Source organism: Myripristis murdjan, chromosome 21 (assembly GCF_902150065.1).
Source record: "Myripristis murdjan chromosome 21, fMyrMur1.1, whole genome shotgun sequence".
NCBI classification, from domain to species: Eukaryota; Metazoa; Chordata; class Actinopteri; order Holocentriformes; family Holocentridae; genus Myripristis; species Myripristis murdjan.
This window is the reverse complement of record NC_044000.1, coordinates 9,126,276-9,141,921: the sequence shown is the minus strand read 5'-3', so window position 1 is coordinate 9,141,921 and position 15,646 is coordinate 9,126,276. Positions and strand designations below refer to the sequence as shown.

At 40.6% G+C, this 15,646-nt stretch overlaps 3 protein-coding genes across 3 annotated transcripts; 1 reads left to right on the top strand and 2 right to left on the bottom strand.

Moving 5' to 3' along the window:
* The first annotated feature begins 706 nt into the window (after nucleotides 1-706).
* Nucleotides 707-4,856, top strand: LOC115380086 (uncharacterized). The gene is made up of 8 exons (XM_030081137.1): nucleotides 707-1,071; nucleotides 1,889-1,978; nucleotides 2,436-2,515; nucleotides 2,983-3,098; nucleotides 3,431-3,528; nucleotides 3,947-4,015; nucleotides 4,101-4,159; nucleotides 4,503-4,856. Exons 1-8 carry the CDS (start codon nucleotides 880-882, stop codon nucleotides 4,621-4,623), a joined length of 825 nt encoding a protein of 274 aa, XP_029936997.1. The 5' UTR covers nucleotides 707-879; the 3' UTR covers nucleotides 4,624-4,856.
* On the bottom strand, nucleotides 4,634-7,839 carry asnsd1 (asparagine synthetase domain containing 1). Its single transcript, XM_030081136.1, has 3 exons — nucleotides 6,386-7,839; nucleotides 5,901-6,082; nucleotides 4,634-5,102 (listed from the first exon to the last, which is right to left on the bottom strand). Exons 1-3 carry the CDS (start codon nucleotides 7,799-7,801, stop codon nucleotides 4,856-4,858), a joined length of 1,845 nt encoding a protein of 614 aa, XP_029936996.1. The 5' UTR covers nucleotides 7,802-7,839; the 3' UTR covers nucleotides 4,634-4,855.
* Nucleotides 7,735-10,733, bottom strand: asdurf (ASNSD1 upstream open reading frame). Its single transcript, XM_030081138.1, has 4 exons — nucleotides 10,545-10,733; nucleotides 10,193-10,246; nucleotides 8,009-8,084; nucleotides 7,735-7,876 (listed from the first exon to the last, which is right to left on the bottom strand). The coding sequence occupies exons 1-4, from the start codon at nucleotides 10,617-10,619 to the stop codon at nucleotides 7,836-7,838; spliced, it is 246 nt and encodes an 81-aa protein (XP_029936998.1). The 5' UTR covers nucleotides 10,620-10,733; the 3' UTR covers nucleotides 7,735-7,835.
* Between the last annotated feature and the right edge of the window lie 4,913 nt (nucleotides 10,734-15,646).

Sequence of the window (15,646 nt, the reverse complement as noted above, 5' to 3'; positions counted from 1 at the left end):
GCTCAACATGAGTCTGTTCTGACCCTGTGCACCCCTGCCAGTGAACATGGATTGCTCTCCCTGTGCTGAGGCAGATAGTCTGTGTGTGCTTGGCATGTTACCACTGTTAAGACTATTCCCCAGGCCACAATAAATCATTCAGTGTCCTTTGTGACTCAGCTCTCTCAGGATATTTGCACATAAAATTGGTGGCATACCTTAAAGTTGAACCTATTCTGCTGAATGGCATTCACCTGCAAGACTCGACTGGCTGCATTTGAAATTATGACCATACGTGTAGTTACTTTTTTCCTGGTAAGTTTCTGTTTATTTTCACTTCATAACCTACTTAACATGGGCGTAAAGTTGTAATATATTTTAGCGTCAGAATTCATTTTACTTCTCTAAATACATGCATGGCTGTACTGGCAAAGATTGTAAAAAGAAATTGACCTGTGTTGCTAGGTTACAGTAAACATACACAAAATTAGCAGGCTATTGAAAATAAACAATGGACATTTTGTAGTTTTCCACAGTAGTTGGTACACTGCGTTTTCTCCATTAGTCTAATGGTATTCAACTTTTTTTGAGCACAAGAAGTTCATTTCTAGTCATATCATGATACTCAATACATTTACTTATTTACTTTTAAAATTCTTTGTAGTTCTTTAAATCGGTTTTTTTTTTTTTTTTTTTTTTGGAAAAGTAGGCGGTGCAGGTCAAGCGTTGGCACCGGAAGTGACTGAGGTCCTGGCAGAGGCTGTTGAACTCGTACCTCCAGCCCAGCTCCTGTTAACACTGTCCGGCGCTCATGAGTCGTCGCACGGCCTCTCTTTTGTACTTTTATCAACCTTTGTAGTCCCACTAGCAGGTAGCGGTGGCTGCCGTCGCGTATATCCAATGAAAGCGGTGATTCTTGCGGCGGGATACGGAACCAGGCTCCAGAGAGATGTGGAGAGCGACAGCAGCGGCAGGTTCAGCTCGCTGGCCGGCACCGCCAAGCCGCTGCTGCCCGTGGGCCGCCGTGCCCTCATCTCCCACTGGGTCCATGCGCTGAGAGCCTCCGCCTGGGTGGACTGCATCTACGTGGTTGTAAGTGCTGCTCCGGTCTGGTGCTAGCCCCGCTGTTGCACACTGTGTGAACAGAGGGAAGTCACTGTCAAGTTGCGAAATTTGATTAAGGCCCCACAGTACGGTCTGCTCAACAAAAACACTGAGTCCGAAACTCAGGTTTGACTGATCACTGTTGTGAAGCCTGACGAAGGTACTAGCTGCCATTACCCTGTAGGAACTGTCACTATTCATATTTTATTTATATAGCACCTTTCATACATACATGCTGCCCAAAGTGCTTCACATTGCAAGATTAAAAGAACACAAAATAAAATTTAAAAAAGACATCAATAAAAAGTATGCTGGACTAAAAATTACAACAATTAAACTATAAAATGTTAAACACAAATACCTAAAAGTGAATAAAATAATAAAATAAACACAAGAATAAAAAACAAGTGTGAAACGCAGTGATTAAACTGGAAAGCTAAGGCTGTAACATTAAAGGATAGGTTTTCAGTTTCCTTTTAAAAACACCAATTGAGCTTGTCATTCTGATATCCAGAGGCAGTGTGTTCCACAGATTAGGGGTGTAAAAACAAGTCTGCCTCACCGGTACTGTAATGGGACACATAAGGAACATTGAAAGGATAAGCTTAGTAAAAGATAACCTTAGTGATCCGGCTGGAGCATAAAGTGAACAAAATCTCTGATGTATGGAGGAGTTATATAGAAGAAGTTGCTGATATCAGGCACCAGTATATCTCCTTAGCCCTGTTATGAAACTGAAAGGAAAGTGGGTGCATAATTTTCTGACTCAATTAACTTTTTCCTTTTTTTCTCTTCTGCTTTACAGACTAATGCTCTTTACCATACAGCGTTTGAAGAGTGGGCCGCAGAGTTCCCAAATGTCAAGATTCTCAGTGATCAGACAAGGAGCAATGATGTAAACCATGTTTTTATGACTATTATTATTGCCAATGTCATTATATACTTTTACTAATATGTTGCCCTTGGGGAGTAGTGCTCTGATTGGCCACTGGGTGGCAGGATGGCCTAGGGGTCAAAGTGGTTACCCACTAACAGGCCAAGAGGTCTGAATGAACTACTACTACCACATGCAACCTCATTGTAACTGAGTGTTAGTTTCAGCCTCATCAAACTCAGTGGTCAGTATCGGCCAGTAGTAAACCACTTCTCCTTCAGAGCTTCAGAATTGATAAGAGGAGTCATAAATCTTGGCATTAAGATTGAATGTCCAGTGGAATATATTCCTTCAAGTGAGTGAGAAGGGAGTTTAGAGATGGGCCTTTTTAGATTGGCAGCTACCCAGCTGCATACCAGCTTTGTTTTCAATAATTAAACGTCTTAATCAGTTAAACCAACCCTCTTAACTCCCCCAGGAGCGCCTTGGTGCCGTGGCCTGCCTGCAGCTTGCTGTAAAGCACTTTAACATAAAAGATCACGTCATAGTTATTGGGGGGTAAGTTTACTGAACTTATCAATGCAAGCATGAATTGACAATTGCAATAGGTATCAAATCAAACAGTATGGTCACATACTGTTTGAACGCCTGCCATCAGGCAGGAGATACAGGACTCTTAAAGCAAGAACAAGCAGACTTAAAAACAGTTTTTATCCCAGAGCCGTTGCTGCCTTGAATGCTGCTAAAAACTAAAACTAACTTATGAGCTACACATGAAGCTGTGTGCAATGTGACATTCATTCTTTTAAGTGCAATACATGGAGCTAACATTATTTATTAATTTAATATTATTTACAGTATGTGTAGTTTTTTTTTTTTTTTATCTTTTCATCTCTTTTACTCATGCACCAAAGGATTGCATTCAATTTCGTTGTACTTGTATAATGACAATAAAGATTCTATTCTATTCTATCAAGTTCTGTTTGGGGAATACTCATGCAATTCTCTTTCCATTTAAAACACAGTGACACCCTCTTCAGAGAAGATTTCAGCCTCAGGAAGGTGAAAGAGAGATTTTCTGAAGTGCAAGCAAAGTTTGAGGACAGCTGTCTTGTGCTTTCTTACCAGTGTAAAGATGACGGTGAGTGCTCCTTCATTTCAGCATCTACATAGCGAGATGGTGCTGATGCAATGCTTTTGTTCTCCTTTGAAAATTAAATGTGAATTTAAAAAACATAGATACTCTCAGAAATAAACAGCAAGTGTCTACAGCTGCTGTTAAAGGGGCACTAGGTAAAATTGTTTAAGGGTCAGTGGACGTGAGGAATGTTGAGACTCAACTCACGAACAAAAACCTTAGAATAAGCACGAAATGTGATAGTTGAGTCTACATGGTGAGTCTTAACACTCCTTGCCTCGATTTACTCTTACCCTATATGATACATAGTGTGTTTTGTTTTGTTTTTTTTACAGAGACTACTAAATATGGTATACTGGAGGTGGATGAGGATCTGCGGGTCCTCTGTATGAAGGAGAAACCACTTCCCTCTGACACAAAATCAAGGAGTGCAGTGAGTTCCCCACCAGCTGCAGTGGTAGTCATTTCTCCTGTAGGGCCAACTACTGATGCAAGGTTATATTTACCCAGACACGAAAGCTCACATTAAAAGTTAATGCCATATGCAGTCACCATCAGTATGCAAAGTGTTTGTTTTCAAGGGATAGACCACAGACTTGGCATTGTCAGTATCGCCTTTAAATGCTTTATCAATTTGTCCCAATTTATTTTCACTGTCTATTTCACTGTCAAACTGAAACTTGTGCCTGCATTTATTACAGTTCTTATAAAAATGCCTACAGGTATGGGTGGGAGGATGTATCAGTGCATTCCTAGTATTTGCACCTTGTTATCAGATTTATCAGATCCTGTGTAAATGTTGCACATGAGAAACAACACCCATCTCCTAATTTCTATTATTTCCTTTGCAGTGTCCTTGTTTCTATTTGTTTCCAAAGAAAAGCCTTCCTCTCTTAGATGTTTTCCTTGAAGACAAGAAGGTAGGTTAAATAATCCACGTGCCTCCATGTGATGTGAATTCAGGATAAATTATGTCTTTTGTAAGCCAACTATTTTTATTTACAGGAAGCTCCCATTGAAGAAAAAGACGCTCCAGGAAACTTTGTGTCTTGGCTCATTCCAAGGTAAATTCAGCTGGATGCTTGAGTTCAGCCCAACATCAAATGTTGCTCGCTGTCTGACTGAACCACAGCACTGAGCTGTGAAAATCTCTGTCAGATGGCAGCAGTCACCAGTAAGCCTCGTCTTGTTTTAAGTCTGTTTCTCGGCAGTGAAAACAATGACCTCAAAGTATTCATGGGTAGGGGCACTGCTTCCCATTTACACTTTTGTAAAATCATGGAGATATGATGAGGCTAAAACCTGTGAAGGAATTAGCATAGGAACAATGCATTCCACAATTTGCATGCGCATCACGGAGGCTATACAAGTCAATTAGACCAGTGTTTTTGTGTGTTCCAATTTCAGGAAGCCAGTATACATTCATCAGATCTCTGGGCGTTTTGACGTTGGAAACTTGGCCTCCTATATTGAATGCGACCTGTATTTTAAAGAAAAACTTCAAGATGCTGAGTCTTACATGGTATAGGAGACATAAATTAAGGAAAACTTCAACTTTATTATGCCACGTTGCAAAATAATTAAGGCAAGCACAGGAAAGAAAGCAAACACAAATTGTGTCTTTTTAGCCAGGTTAAAGAATGTGTGACTGTAAATCATCAATTGTGACTGTAAATATGCAACAAAACTATTGCTTTTGTAATTTTATAATGTATAATTTCTATTAAAATCCTGTTTTCAATTAAAAATTAATGACCTGTCTACCCTGTGAGGAGTCTTTTGCATTTGTCTGAGGCCTTTTCACGGCTGTTCTCCAGCTTGGCGATGCGGGAACCGAACTGCATGGCCCTCTTAGGCAGGACGGCTGAGGGGCCGAGGCCCAGCTGCTTTGCTGCCAGTCTCAGGAGGAGTTTCTCTCCAACGCCTCGTGGCAGGGACAAATCTGCCTTCTCCCACACAGGCAAGGCATTCAAGAAGCTCACCACATCTTCATCCAAGTAGGGGAACCTACAATGCAAACAGTAACATGTTTCAAATCCCTTGAACAAGGCAATATGACAATTACGGATTTGAGAGAACAAACAAGTGACCAGTTTTGAAAGAGACTGCTAAACATTGCCAAACAACTGACCACAAAAGCTACAACTTAATCTAACATTGTAATGTTTAAATTAATATATAACTGCATTTAACACCATTAATCCTGTACAGACTTACTTTATCTTCCAAAACAGTTTTTCCAAATGATTTTTTTTAAAGTCACCATTAAATTAACTGCCATTACTTTTACTTGCAGTATCTTAAAAGGTGACCTCATACTGCACAAGTAGCATGCATAAAATGTTTAGCTAATACAACCTGTACACATTTATAAACAATCCCACCCCTCCACCTATCCCATCAACTTAAACTGTGCTTCCCTTCCTAACTGATATCCTGGTGGTTTTCATTATTGAATAATCCCTCCCTCATTACATCCCACCCCAGCACCCTGTCATAACAGAAAATACATCAAATCCAGCAGGTAAGATGCTATTTCACGGGGACTTTACCCTTGAAAAATTACTTAATTGTGATGAGAACTGTGTCCAGTAACATTTACAGTCACTTATTTGCTGTGGGCTCAAATTGTGATAACTTTGAGAAACAAATTTTTGAGAAACAAAAAGTACTTGACCAAAAATTGTTCAAGTCTTAAAAGGACGGGGTATCTCAGCTGGGTTAAACTTCATACTTGCCAGTAGGGTGCAGGGTATGAAAAATGCAGTGTGTCAAAGGGAACTTGTTAAGAAGCTCCACATGTACCTAGCTTCCTTTCCATGGTCTGCGATCACTCTGTCGTCCCGGCCCAGATTCCTGGAGGAGATCCTGCCCAGCTCCATGGCTAGTTCTTGGATCAGTCCCTCATGCCCAGACGTCTTAAATCGGACTCTGTGTCTCGAGTAGCCTGCAAGCTGCTCATCTGCTCCAATGCCTGTCAAGATGACCTGTGGCCATTTAGTAACAAGACAGAAGTCATTAATGTGTCTGTTGCCTATGGCAGCTTTTGGTTGGTTTTCAAAAAGAAAAAAAAATTGAAAGAAATATTCCCGTGCAGCTCTCTGGGAGATGTCCACGGTCCAGTTCAGTGAAAATAAGGGAGTGGTGTGGTCACTTTATAACCCCAATGACACCCTTAGTCTTAGCCACTCCCCTGTCCTATGATACCTAAACTGTGTGTTGGTAAATGTAACATAGCTCTTGAAAGCCCATGTTCCCAGAAAGTGCAATGTCTGATTAGTGAACCTCACCTTTGCTGATGAAGTGAAGCATGTCTGGTCATTGTCCTCCGCGATGAACCCTGCACCTCTAGCCGCAAACCACACAGCACATCCAATGCTGTCATCAAGCACTGTATCCAGTGGGTGCACCAAATGGCAAATGCGCTCCTGCCGCATTTTCTGCAGCTCCTCCTGTGCTACGTTGATTTCAACAAAATTCCATCTTCTTTCAGGATTTAAGTCTTGTAATTCCTTCAAACCAGCTTTCCCAGTAATTCTGTCTGGAACATCGAAGGAGCTAGACTTTTGGGAATTAGCTCCGGTCATTGTAGAATCTGTGGGCTTGTTATTGTGTTTTTTGTGTTTCTTTGTGGACTCTACCTTTGTGCTTGGATCCTGCAGTTTGAATGCTACATTGAGAAGGTCTATTGGCTGATGAGTGGGTATGTGACGGTCGGCCAAGGCAGCCAGAATCATTGAATCAATACCTCCTGAGAAAAGTATGGCAACTGCGGCTTGGCCATTAATAAGTGGTGAATTATCTTGATCCCCAAAGGGCAGACACTGAACACGGCGCCGCACAGCCTCGCTGAGCACATCGATAAGACTGTTCACTTCATTCTTGCTCCCTGTACATCCTAGCAACTGGTCCAGGTCCTCAACAGATGGATGTGAATTTAGATGCAGTTCTGTCTCATTTAATAATTTGGGGATCGATGTATTAAGTGGGCACACTGGTGAGGCGAGGACCAGGCCTGTCTGGTTCATCACCGCAGTGCAGCTGCTAGGGAGAGACTCCAGCTTAATTTCATTGCAAGTGGAGGGAAGATCATTTCCTGCGTGAGCCCAAGGATACACCTCAAAGGTCACAGAGCCAGCATCAGTAACCGCTTTCAGATCAATCCTAAACACACCAACTGCTGGGACCTCTTGCCACACAATCTGAGCAGGCCCAGAAGTATGGGCTGCGACAGATGTAAGAGTCAAGCCGTTCTCCTCTGGGTCAAATTTCCAAAGCAAACTTCGCCTGCCAAAAAAGTCTCTGCCAAACCAAAGGTAGTCTCTAGCCCGTTGGTAGTAAACAAATGCCCACGGTCCTCGTACACTAGACAGGATGGACAGAATCTCGGAGGGGTCGTTGCAAGCCGACAGTCGCTGAGAGAGGACAGCCGTGTCATTCTCCTCTGGCATCACTGGCAACCCTCCAAAAACCTCCCCGTTCCACACCAGGACGTTTCCAGCATTGTCTTGGACGGGCTGAGGGGTGAGGAGTCCCCTCAAGTGAAGCACGTGAGCAGAGAACACACACTGATAAAAGGGGTTTGTGCCTGTCACAGTGAGATCCTGACTGCAGTTGGGACCTCGTCTTTTCAAATGTTCATGCACAGTTTTGTCCCCGTCCAGCTGAGCAGCTGCCAGCCTCAGCAGGCAAAAGATGCCACACATGGTTGTGGTTAAGGTCTTGAAGGTCACATTGGCATTAAATATCTTGTAGTTCCTTTTTCATATTATCCAGTTCCTCTGGGGACAAAAAAATGTACTCATTATTGCACAATCAGTTTTTAATTGGTACTTGACTTGTGTAGTGCCCAAGACAATCAGTTAAACTATTAAATGATCCTCCTTTACTCTACTTTAGGGCTGTTGTCTTACTTTTGCATGAGCCAAGTGTCTGTCCTCTGTCTGCCAGGAAGAAGATGTTACTGTTGCGCTGCTGGACGTAGACTTTCTGAAAAGTGAGGCATAAAATTTTTAAAATTAGAGTTGAATGATACAGTGAGAAAAACAAAATACAGCAGTTATTTTGTCATATTGCCACTGCGATATGACTCACCATTTTAGTGGCACTGACAATTTTGCATCATAATTTTCATTTTTACTTAAACAATAAGACTGATGATGGTGCTTTCTCAAAATATTTAATCTCTTAAATCTCAAAATATTTAATCTCTTAAATATTTATTTAAGAGATTTTTGATAAATGTGATGTGAATATGATGGCTAAACAGAGGGCTGGACTATGAAGCGAGATTATCGGGTTAGTGAGGTGTGTTGAGTCTAAAGCCAGTGTTGGCCGTGTCACGAAGGCGGCTCTCTTTTGACCCGACTTCATTACCATGGTAACATATGCTGCAAACATAACCTGCTCTGGAACAGGTTATGTTCAGAGTTTGGCCTTAAAATTGTCTTTTTTCCCTGTTTACTTCAGGTAATATGTCTATTAACCCTTTTAAATTTTACTCTGAATATCATCCACAAAATACAAGAATAATAACTATAGAATAATAACAACTACATACCATCCTGAATGATATTTTTATAATTGGTCTTTATTTGCTGCCAAGTGCTGATACTGCATCTAGTAACACACCGGTTAAAAATGCAAAACCAGTTGATCATGATATCAGTATTGTATGTGTATATTGCCCAGCCCTAGTACGAAATAAACGTGTTTGTTTTTTGTTTTTGTTTTTTTACATCCGGAGAGTATATTTTGTAGGCCAGGGCATCTCTACCATAATACTTCATTTGTTATGGTATTTTGTCACACATTTTACATTCATCAAAAAACGTATGCTCACATGGATATGTATATTGCTCTTGGCCACTTAACAATTTCAGTAGAATATGATCCATACAGTTAGGTCCATACGTTTTTGGATAGTGACACAATATTGATAATGTTGCCCTTGTACACCACCATAGTGGATTTGAAATGGAGTAATCAAGATGTGACTGAAGTGCTGACTTTCAGCTTTAATTTAAGGGGTTGCACAAAAATATGGTATTAACTGTTTCAGAATTACAGCCAGTTTTATACATTGTCACCCCATTGTCAGATGCACAAAAGTCATTGGACACTTCACTAAAAAGCAGTTTCTTGGCCAGGTGTGGCCTTTTCCCTCGTTATTCCATGACAAATTAAGAAAATTCAAGGCCTAGGAGGAGTTCATTCCAAGTATTTGCTTTTGAATTTGGTTGTTGTTTATCAGAACCCTCGACATGTCATCCAAAGAAGAGGGAGGCCATCAGTAGGATCAAAAAGAAAAAAAGAAAAAGAAATCTATCAGACAGATAGCAACAACTTTAGGAGTAGTCAACAGTTTGGTATATCCTGAAAAGAAGGAATTCACTGGTAAGCTCAGCAACACCAAAAGGCCTGGAGGACCACAGGAGACATTTAAAACTGATAGGACGGCACTTCACAGAGCAGATGGACAATGACCCACAACATACTGCAAAAGAGTTACTGAAAGCAAAGAAGTGTAATATTCTTCAATGGCCAAGTCAGTCCTCAGATCTCAACCCGGCTGAGCTGCTTTTCACCTGCTGAAGACCAAACTGAAGGCCAAATACCCACAAACAAGCAGCACCTGAAGGCAGCAGCAGTAAAGGCTTGGCAGAGCATCTCAAGTTAGGAAACTCAGAATTTAGTGATGTTGTCCATGAGCTCCAGACTTGAGGATTTTCCTCCAAATACTGAACATAATCCTTATAATTATAGTTATGCATGTGATGTATAGTTTGTCCAGTTACTTTGAGCCTCTGAAAATGGGGCGACAATGTATAAAACTGGCTGTTATTCCAGAATAAACAGTTTATTCAGTTTATTTTATTTGTTCAACCCCTTAAATTTAAGCTGAGAGTCTGCACTTCAATCACGCCTCTTTATTCCATTTCAAATCCAATGTGGCAAAATTATAAATATTATGTCACTGTCCAAATACTTATGGACCTGACTGTATATGGCTCTTCTGCTATGTGGTGAATCACAATCTAGTAAATCTAATAACAGTCACATTTCGTTTGTGTTTCATTTCAGACAACGCTACTCACCCTGTTTTTCTTCAAATTGGAGAGCTCGTCTACTACAACTTTCTGCTCCTTGATCTATAATTACAGAAACAATTAGTTGAGCAGATTTGGCAAACTGTCACTTAAATGCTAACTTCTTAAAAATTGATAATAAGTGATTATGCAGTAGCACACCAAGTCTGCAAAGGCGAATTACACACAAGTGGTATCCCGAAATAGTGCAAATGTGAACATAAAGACAGAAAGGTCGTTCTCACAGCACTGACAGAAACACAAAATAAATAGAGCTGTTTGCTAACTGGCAAACATTTGTCACTTAACGTTAGCTCGCTCCAGCCACCAGCCACCGCCGTGTTTGTTTGTTTCATCTCACCTTTCTGTTTAACTCCTCCTTGAGCCCAGACTGTTCTTCACAATTATTCTCGTTTTGTCGTGTTTTTGAAGACATTTTTTTTTTTTTTTTATCATACACACAAAACAGAGTATGTAATACTGTAGCAGAAGCGAGCCTGACGGCGCTACCTCAGAGATAAACACATGTTGTGCCATGTAGTGCACTTCCGGGTCAGTTTATTTAGCCTGTGGTGTTTCAGCTCTGCTTTACTGACCCCTACTGGTGGAAATACGTAATTTCTCATTAACTTACAGAGTAAGCAATTTTTGTTTACTTTATTTACTTATGCTTTACTTTGGTATCTCTGAGCAAGAAGCAAAATACCATAAATTCGCTTAATTATGACTATAATAACAAAATTTGTTATTATAGTCTTCTTATGAAGATACAGAGTGCTTTAAAATTGAGAGAATGAAAACATCAGAATCATAATCAAAAATACTTATATTGACTTTACTAGTTTATTGAGGGGAAATTGGGTCAGCTGCAGTTGCTCAAATTCTCAAGAGACAAATATGTTATAAGCATAAAGAAATATAGAAAGAAATAAGAAATATAAAAGTAAGTCCATTATGCACATGTGCATTAATACTACTTGTGCATTAATCCTAGTTGTAAAAAAAAAAGTATGTACATTGTGCATAAATATGTGCATTAATCCTGCAAAAATATTACAACAATAAATACAGAAGTAGAAATTGAGCATATGCAAAAAGTATACCTATTTACGCCATATATACACAAGGATATTGCACTGTTGAATGGCTCTACCCCAGCAATTAAAGGTGGGTGGGTGAATTATCTGCTTTGTTTTGTAGAGGTCAGAGGTCAAATATTTTGTCATGCGACACTGACTATGCTGACACATAGAGGAAATGAAAAGACTGGTTTCCAATCACGGGGCAGTTTATGCTTCACTTTTCATAAAAATAAAATAAATAAAATGTTCCCAGGGGTATCAGGTGACATTCCTGTTGCTGTTTCTTTTGTGAGTTCCCTTCAGAGCAATAACTCTTTGGTTTCTAACAAACTGGAAACTTAAATCAGATGATGAGATGGATTGAGAAATCACTTGCATGGAATTTAAGTACACTCTCTTGTGGTGATAATTGAATCACAAGGGAGAGATACTTCACTTCTTCCAACTCAGATTTCCACCAGCCAGTGTGCTGGGATTCAAACCGGTGACTTTCCAGGCACAAGTGGCTCTTCCCTAACCATCGGACTCCCGCTGGCTCCCTGTGTACATGCTTTAAATTCCTTTGTGCTCCTATTTGGTTCGATTACAGACTTATTGTTGAGCATCTTGAGATTCACTAGACTTGCAGAGGTCAACAACTGGAGAGGAGAATTTACTGCCGATGACACAGTGTTGATCTTGGCCCAGCAAATCACGGTCAAGTGCCCTTTGAACATGGCAGGGTGACAGACAAACACACCTGTCTGCGGGCTCACGTTGGGCTGCTGTCCAGTGAGCGGTGACGTTTCGGTATTGATCTGAAACAGCTGTCAGGTGTTTACACTTTGATTCCCTAGAAAGGAGCACCATCATTTGGGGAGAGGTGGCCCAGCCGTTACCACCAGACAGTGACCTTTGATGTTTATCATTCTCTGGCTATCAGGCACACATCAAAGTCTTATGCACTGGCCAGTGGTAGATCCACAGAAACAATACACCCGTGACACTGTTGTGATCCAAAAATGGCTAGAGGTGGTAATTATGATCATTGTTTCTGGGATTGTCAGGCCACATGTTTGCTTACTGCATCCAGTGTCATGATTTTCTTGGTAGAACTGACAAAAGGGCCATGCAGCATAGAGCAAATAGTATTATTTTAGGATTCTTTGAAGTCATGCAGTCATTGAATTGCTTGAAAGGAAGACAACGCAGGTTCTGCCACACCAGCAAATCACACTCCTTTCAGCTCTGTTGCAACAGGCACAAAAATAGAGCCTCTAAATAGATGCTTCATGAGTAATCTGATCCAGCTTGGGATGCAGGGGAATTCAGGTGAGATTTTGACCCCTTGCATCCCTCCACCACCACTCCTTGCCCCACTTCCCGCCCTCCCATCCCTGCTTTATGCTGTGGCTTGTGAGTGTCAGATGCTTAAGGCTGCAGCAGTGGCAAGTCATGCCCGTATTTTTGTCCCCCGAGGTACAAATTTAGCAGACGTAAACAGACATGTTGTTCCGCAGCCGGGCTCAAAGGGATCCTGTCAGGAAGACAAACGTACCTGTAGGTCACATGACTGCAAAATGACACAGCACGTATCTGACCGCTGATGATAGCCACCCGCACCTGTCTGACACACTAGCCCACTAATAGTGCCGCGGGTAATCTGTTTTTAGCTCCTCAATAGGTGTAGACTTTCAAATGGGCAAACGCTGTCTGTAATCCATGAATAGATCACAAAGGTGCAGAGATGCCTATTGTCATCACTTGGCTCAAAATATGTCCTTATATACAAAGTGTCTTGTCAGTGTCCTTATGTTACATCACCCAATGAGACTGGACAGAGTATTTGTCGCTTGTGGTAAAAAAAAAAAAAAAAAAAAAAAAAAAAAAGTTGTTTGTCATCCGTATGTGTGAAAAGAATCAATCAGAATCACTTTTTGTATGAGTCCACACGCTGAATGTTGTCATGAACCTTTCTGGCAGCAGTGTTTGGAACACAATGGATGAAGATAGCATGTTACACTATAGATTTACACTACATAGTAAAATATGATACTTTTTGGCTGATGAGTGCATGATATCCGTGTCAGACGGGGTGAAAATAGACGATACTGGCACTCAGCACTGTGCTGGTTGTTTGTTTGAAACTGGGTCAAGCAGGCTGAAGGCTGTATGCTACACATGAGGTTTTAATAAGACACACAATCATGCATTCGTACCAAAGCCACCTACATTGTTGCATTTCAATGGTGATTAATAGGTATCCCACTTAATCTTACGCAACATATACTGCTATTATACTGCTAAGGAGCAGAAGGATGAGAAACATCTGTTCAGGACTTTTTACAACAACGCTGACGTCTCCCATCCCACCTCTCATTCTCCCATCCTTGTGGTTTCCATTCATTTTTAAACAAAACAAAATAAAACTCAATAAGAAGTCAACAACACTTGTAATACATACTAAACATTTGGTACTTGCCTGTGTTTTGGTTCAAGTTAGGAAAGCCAACTTTTTACTTAACGGTTGCGCAATGCCCTAGTTTCAAACCCCTGAAGAACCAAATTCTTGGTCCAAGTAACACAAGGAGGATCCTCTTGTTTCTCCAAGTCAAAAGATGTAAGACCATTTTCATACAACTGCATGCATTCGATGAGAGCTACATGTGACTATTCATTTTGTAGTTACAAATTATTATTTGTAAACACTAGAACAGAATATGAATGCGTTTTGAATTAGAATGGTATGTTGCAAAAGCTTGCTTTCCTGTCCCTCTCCTTTTGAAAATCTGTGGGTGTGTAAATTTACTGCATCACTGATCCTCAAAAATATCAAAGTCTGGGTTGCCAGTGGATTTTATGTTTCACAGTACGTTGCATAAGGATTGGACTTAATGAATGTTTATGAGATCAGCATGACTGCAATGAAAATATCACCCAGGGATGCAATACCTGGCTCTGTTTCAACATGCAGCCTCATTCTGGTGGAAACAACCGAAGTTTGTGTATGTGTGTGTGTGTGTGTGTGTGTGTGTGTGTGTGTATGAGTTTGACCACTATTACTATATAAACAATAGGACAAAACAGACCTCATGCGCCTCCACCTAAAATAAAAGCCTAGACAGACAAACAGACAGAGAGAGAATAAATTCCGAACTTGGTCTGGATAAAATTAAGGGAAGGAAATGCGCTGCTTGACCTGCAAAGACAGCAAAGCAACAGATGCCCTGTAGTCTTCAGTATAACAAAGCGGTAATGCATCATCATGAAAACACCACTGAACCAGCCACCACAAGATGCAACCATACTCACAGAGTGCTAACCTATGTGCTGACATTATTCATGGCTATCAAATGAAAAGCCAGCTGGAGGTTTCAGAGGGCTGCAGAGGTACGGCTCCCTCTCAGCTGACAGCAGCCTTTGATTGTCCTCTGTTCATCCCTACATTGTGTGAATTTAAGACAAATAATATGAGCCAGTGATCAGTGAGCCTGCTTGCTACTATTTTTTTCTAGATAAGAACCGAAGAATGCTTAACCACTCCGTAATTATAGCTATGATTCTGTTGTGTTGACATAGGTGGATAAATGCAAGTCATCCAAATGTTTGCTTATTGCAGTCTTTGTTCATTGCAATGCTGGACTGTGTGGGTGCAAATGTTGGGATTGCAACAGGCCTCGTTTTGGTAAATATATAGCTCCTCAAGGTCATGGGTAACTTTTTTTTGTTTGTTTTGTTTTCCCTCTGAGATAAAATGTTCAAATTTGATTTTTGATGACAGTTCTGCACGATACAGTGTGGCATCACATGCAGTCCAGCTGTTAATATTTAACTTTAGTAAACTCTGTGCACTCTTCTATTGTATGTCCCCTCTCGCCACTTTGGGATTTCTCAGAATCCATTCACCTATACAGTGATTGTTACACCAGCTACATTAGTCAAATTAAAATATATCATTATTGTATGTAATTTGTAAAATATGAGGATGTAAATAAATGATCACCTAAAATTATTTCACATCCACGGATGCATTGGTTCAATGCAAATGAATTACCCCAAGGAATTCCTTCAGGAATCCCTATTTAAATAGTGGCAACATTTCTTTGTTAATCTGACCTGATATAACTTTTACTCAACCTAAACCAGCAAAAGAGGCATCACAATGCAACTGCTGGAATTGTGGCAGGGGGGTGGAGCCAGTATTTATGTACCCCCCACCCCCTTCCAAAAAAATAAATAAATAAACCTGTGTTTCAACAATGCACTCTTAAGAAAAATACCACCTAAGGACACACAGAAAGTAGCAAAGCAGTGACATCTTATATACATATGTGATGAAACAAGATCCCACTGATTACACACATCTGCTGAGTTCCTGTTTCTCGTCATTTCTGTAACAAGG